Below are 3,082 nucleotides of genomic sequence, written 5' to 3'. Positions count from 1 at the left end.
CGCTGCGGCGGCTGCGCTGGCGACGGCGGCGGCGTGCAGGGCTGCGACTCCGCCGCTCAACCGAGCGAGACCGCTTGTTGTCGCGGCTGTACTGCACAGAGAGGCGGCATTCACCAATATACTGATTGTTCAGCTCTCGAATCATCCTGTTCGCATCTGCCATATTTGCCACGTCCACAAACGCACACTGACCGCGGCGGCGGAATGCAAGAATCGGCACGGCCAACTCCAGTTTCTCACGCAACTCGTTGTCGGAGACGGCTCCCCCCGCTGGGCCAAGACCAACAAAGAGCGATGTGCGGCCGCCACCCCCTCCACTGCTGCTGTTGTGGTTGTGGTTGTTGCTGCTGTTGCTGTTATTATTGTTGGCGTGTTTGTTGGAGCCTGCGTTGGCGGCAGGTCGCTCCTTTTCCTTGCTGCGGCTGATCTGCACAGCCATACGGGCCTCACCGATCATTTTGCCGTCGAGCTCCGCCACCAACTTATCGGCTGCCTCTGCATCCGTGACGTCCGCAAAGGCACAGCGTCCGCGAATACGCACACCAAGCACTTCCGTCACTTCCTCCAGACGCTCGCGGAGCATGTCCTCCGAGATGGTGGAGGCAGCAGGCCCAAGCCCAATAAACACCGAAGTGGTGTTGTCATGCGCTTCACCATTACCGTTCTTAGTCTCAGACATTATCGACTAACCCGTCAAGTTGACCCTTCCTAAACAGCACTTCCCCAGAGCAGCAGCAGCAGCAGAAGCGGCACACATACAAACGCACAGAACGTGCAGGGGAGGAAGGAACCAGCGAGGGAGAAGGAGGAGGCAAATACGATTGGAGCAGCGATGATGGAGAAGCACAAAGGGCTCACGTGATGGCGGAAGGGACCGCACCACAGGGGTGGGCCGCAGTAGCAGCAGCAGCAGCAGCGCGCGGCCAAAGAGGCGGCACACCAGCCCCACATGGGGTACGAAAATTAGTAAAAGCAAACGAAGGAAGCCAAAACAAAAAGGAAAAAAAAAGAGGAGTGAAGTCGATCAGCACAGTGACGCAAATCGGTTCTGTGCGCACTGGTGTACGGATGTGCGCGACGATGGCGGTGTTCCCCACACGCGGGCGCATGTCACCCCTCCCCTCCCCCCTTTTCCTCCTTCTCCTCCTCCACCGACAGACGCACTCCTTTACTTTCCGTTGTTGGTTTGTTTAAACAAAGCGAACCAAAAAAAAAAAAACACGTGCCCCCCATCATTAAGGCAACTGCCACGCAGACGGAAACTCATGCATGCGACGCGTCGGTCGGCGGCGGGGCGCAAAGCCAACAACAACAACAGCAGCAGCAGCAGCAGCAGGAGAAAGCCCCCCCCCCCAAAAAAGAAAAAAGAAAACAAAGAAACGACAACAATAACAAAGAGGGGCGGCCGCGTGGTGGGCCGGCAGGTAAATATGAAACAAGAACGGAAACGAGGAGGCACCAACCCGACAATCCTGTGAGAGGCGGCAAAGCAGAATAAAGAAGAAGGAGAAGAAAGGGGGCGGCAATAAAACGAAGTACAAGGAAACAACAATCAATCAACAAATCAATCAATGGAACATAAAAAATGTACGAAATGAGAGAGAAACGGAACACACACGCACACAGGAAAGAACCAAACACACAAAAAAGAAAACAACACCCGTGCTCCCGTGGCCCCCCGGAAGGGGTGCGCAAGCGAGTGAGGGAGGAGAGACGTATGATCGAAACAAACAAACAAACAGACAACATAAAACAAAAAAAAAGCAAAAAAAAAAACGAACGGACGGGTCAACGAACAGTTGCAGAAGAAAAATCAATATCGTGAAATAAAAAAAAAGTCATGGCCTGTAAGAGGGATATATGAAGAAGAAAAAAAACAAGAAGGGTGAATCAGCTTCACAAATGGAGTGAAACTCTAAAGTTCGGGCCTTGAGTATGTAAGGGAGAGAGTGTGTGTGGGTTTGTGTGGGTGTGTGCACGCATTTGTGAAAGGAAACAGTCGCAAACGCACATTGACAACACCACTAGTAGTAGTGGTAGTGGTAGTAGGTGAGAAGAACAGACTTAGGCAAGTGTAGCACATGAACACCTAAACGCACACATACTCACATTGTGAATACATGTATCGCAATCATGTATACAAAACCGTATGACATGTACAACCTGCATGTAAAAGGGGCACACCCATATTTATCATGTTTAGATATATATATATATATTCTTATATATACAGAAGCACCGCAAAAATGTATCTGTGTGTGCGATGCACCCAAGTTGTCTTCCGTATTCGTCCAAAACATACGCACAGATACATATGAGGAGGGACAGCAGTACATGCAGAAGCAGACATGGTTTTTTATTCTTTCCTGTCCATTCGTTTTCTGTTATCGATTTCTTTTTTTTTCTTTGTTTTCCCTCGTTTATTTCATATATACGAATACACACACGCACTTACACGCCTTACTATGCGTCTCTGCAGCTCTGCAGGCTCCCTCCACAAAGGAAGAGAGGCGGGGTGCACACATTAACCGTATGTTTGGCGTGCAGACAGCACATGAAAAAAAAGCACCAGCTTTCGTTTTCGTATTCGTTCTCTCTGCGTTTTGGGGGTAATATGACTTACTTCCCGTCGCCTTCCTTCGAATCTTCCTATCCGTGTTCATGTGTGTATGCGCCCGTGTCACCCTCCCTCCCTCCCCTGGCCCTCTCGTTTCGCAAAGGAGACGAGCAGAAGGCACGAGCCGCATGCATTATTGCTTTCCAATCGGTTTTTTTTTCTCTTGGGAATTTTTTTTTTTTGGTTCCTTCTTGGAAAATGAGGGATCGCGTCTGGGGGGGTGGGGGCGGGGAAGAAACAGAAAAACACAATGAACTCGCAACAACAACAAACACGCGAAAACAAGAAAACAACAAATGAGATAAAGGAACGTTGAGGAGGTGAGGGGGAGCAAAAAAACAAAAACAAAATGAGAAGGTGTTTGCACCTCTGAGTGTCTCTGTGTGTGTGTAGATGGATGGTAAAACAGAGTGCGGCACGTCATATATATATAGTTATATATATAGAAAGAGAGAGAGAGAGAGA

The 3,082-nt window shown here is 49.6% G+C and overlaps 1 protein-coding gene across 1 annotated transcript; it reads right to left on the bottom strand.

Annotated features, from left to right (window-relative positions):
* DQ04_13531000 (splicing factor TSR1) lies at positions 1 to 679 on the bottom strand (the record flags this gene model as incomplete). Its single annotated transcript, XM_009316976.1, has 1 exon — positions 1 to 679. A coding segment is annotated over one exon (679 nt), but the record flags the coding sequence as incomplete, so codon positions are not given.
* Positions 680 to 3,082: the final 2,403 nt, after the last annotated feature.

Source organism: Trypanosoma grayi (assembly GCF_000691245.1).
Source record: "Trypanosoma grayi strain ANR4 Tgr_1353_V1, whole genome shotgun sequence".
Classification (NCBI taxonomy): domain Eukaryota; phylum Euglenozoa; class Kinetoplastea; order Trypanosomatida; family Trypanosomatidae; genus Trypanosoma; species Trypanosoma grayi.
This window is presented reverse-complemented; position numbering and strand designations above follow the sequence as displayed.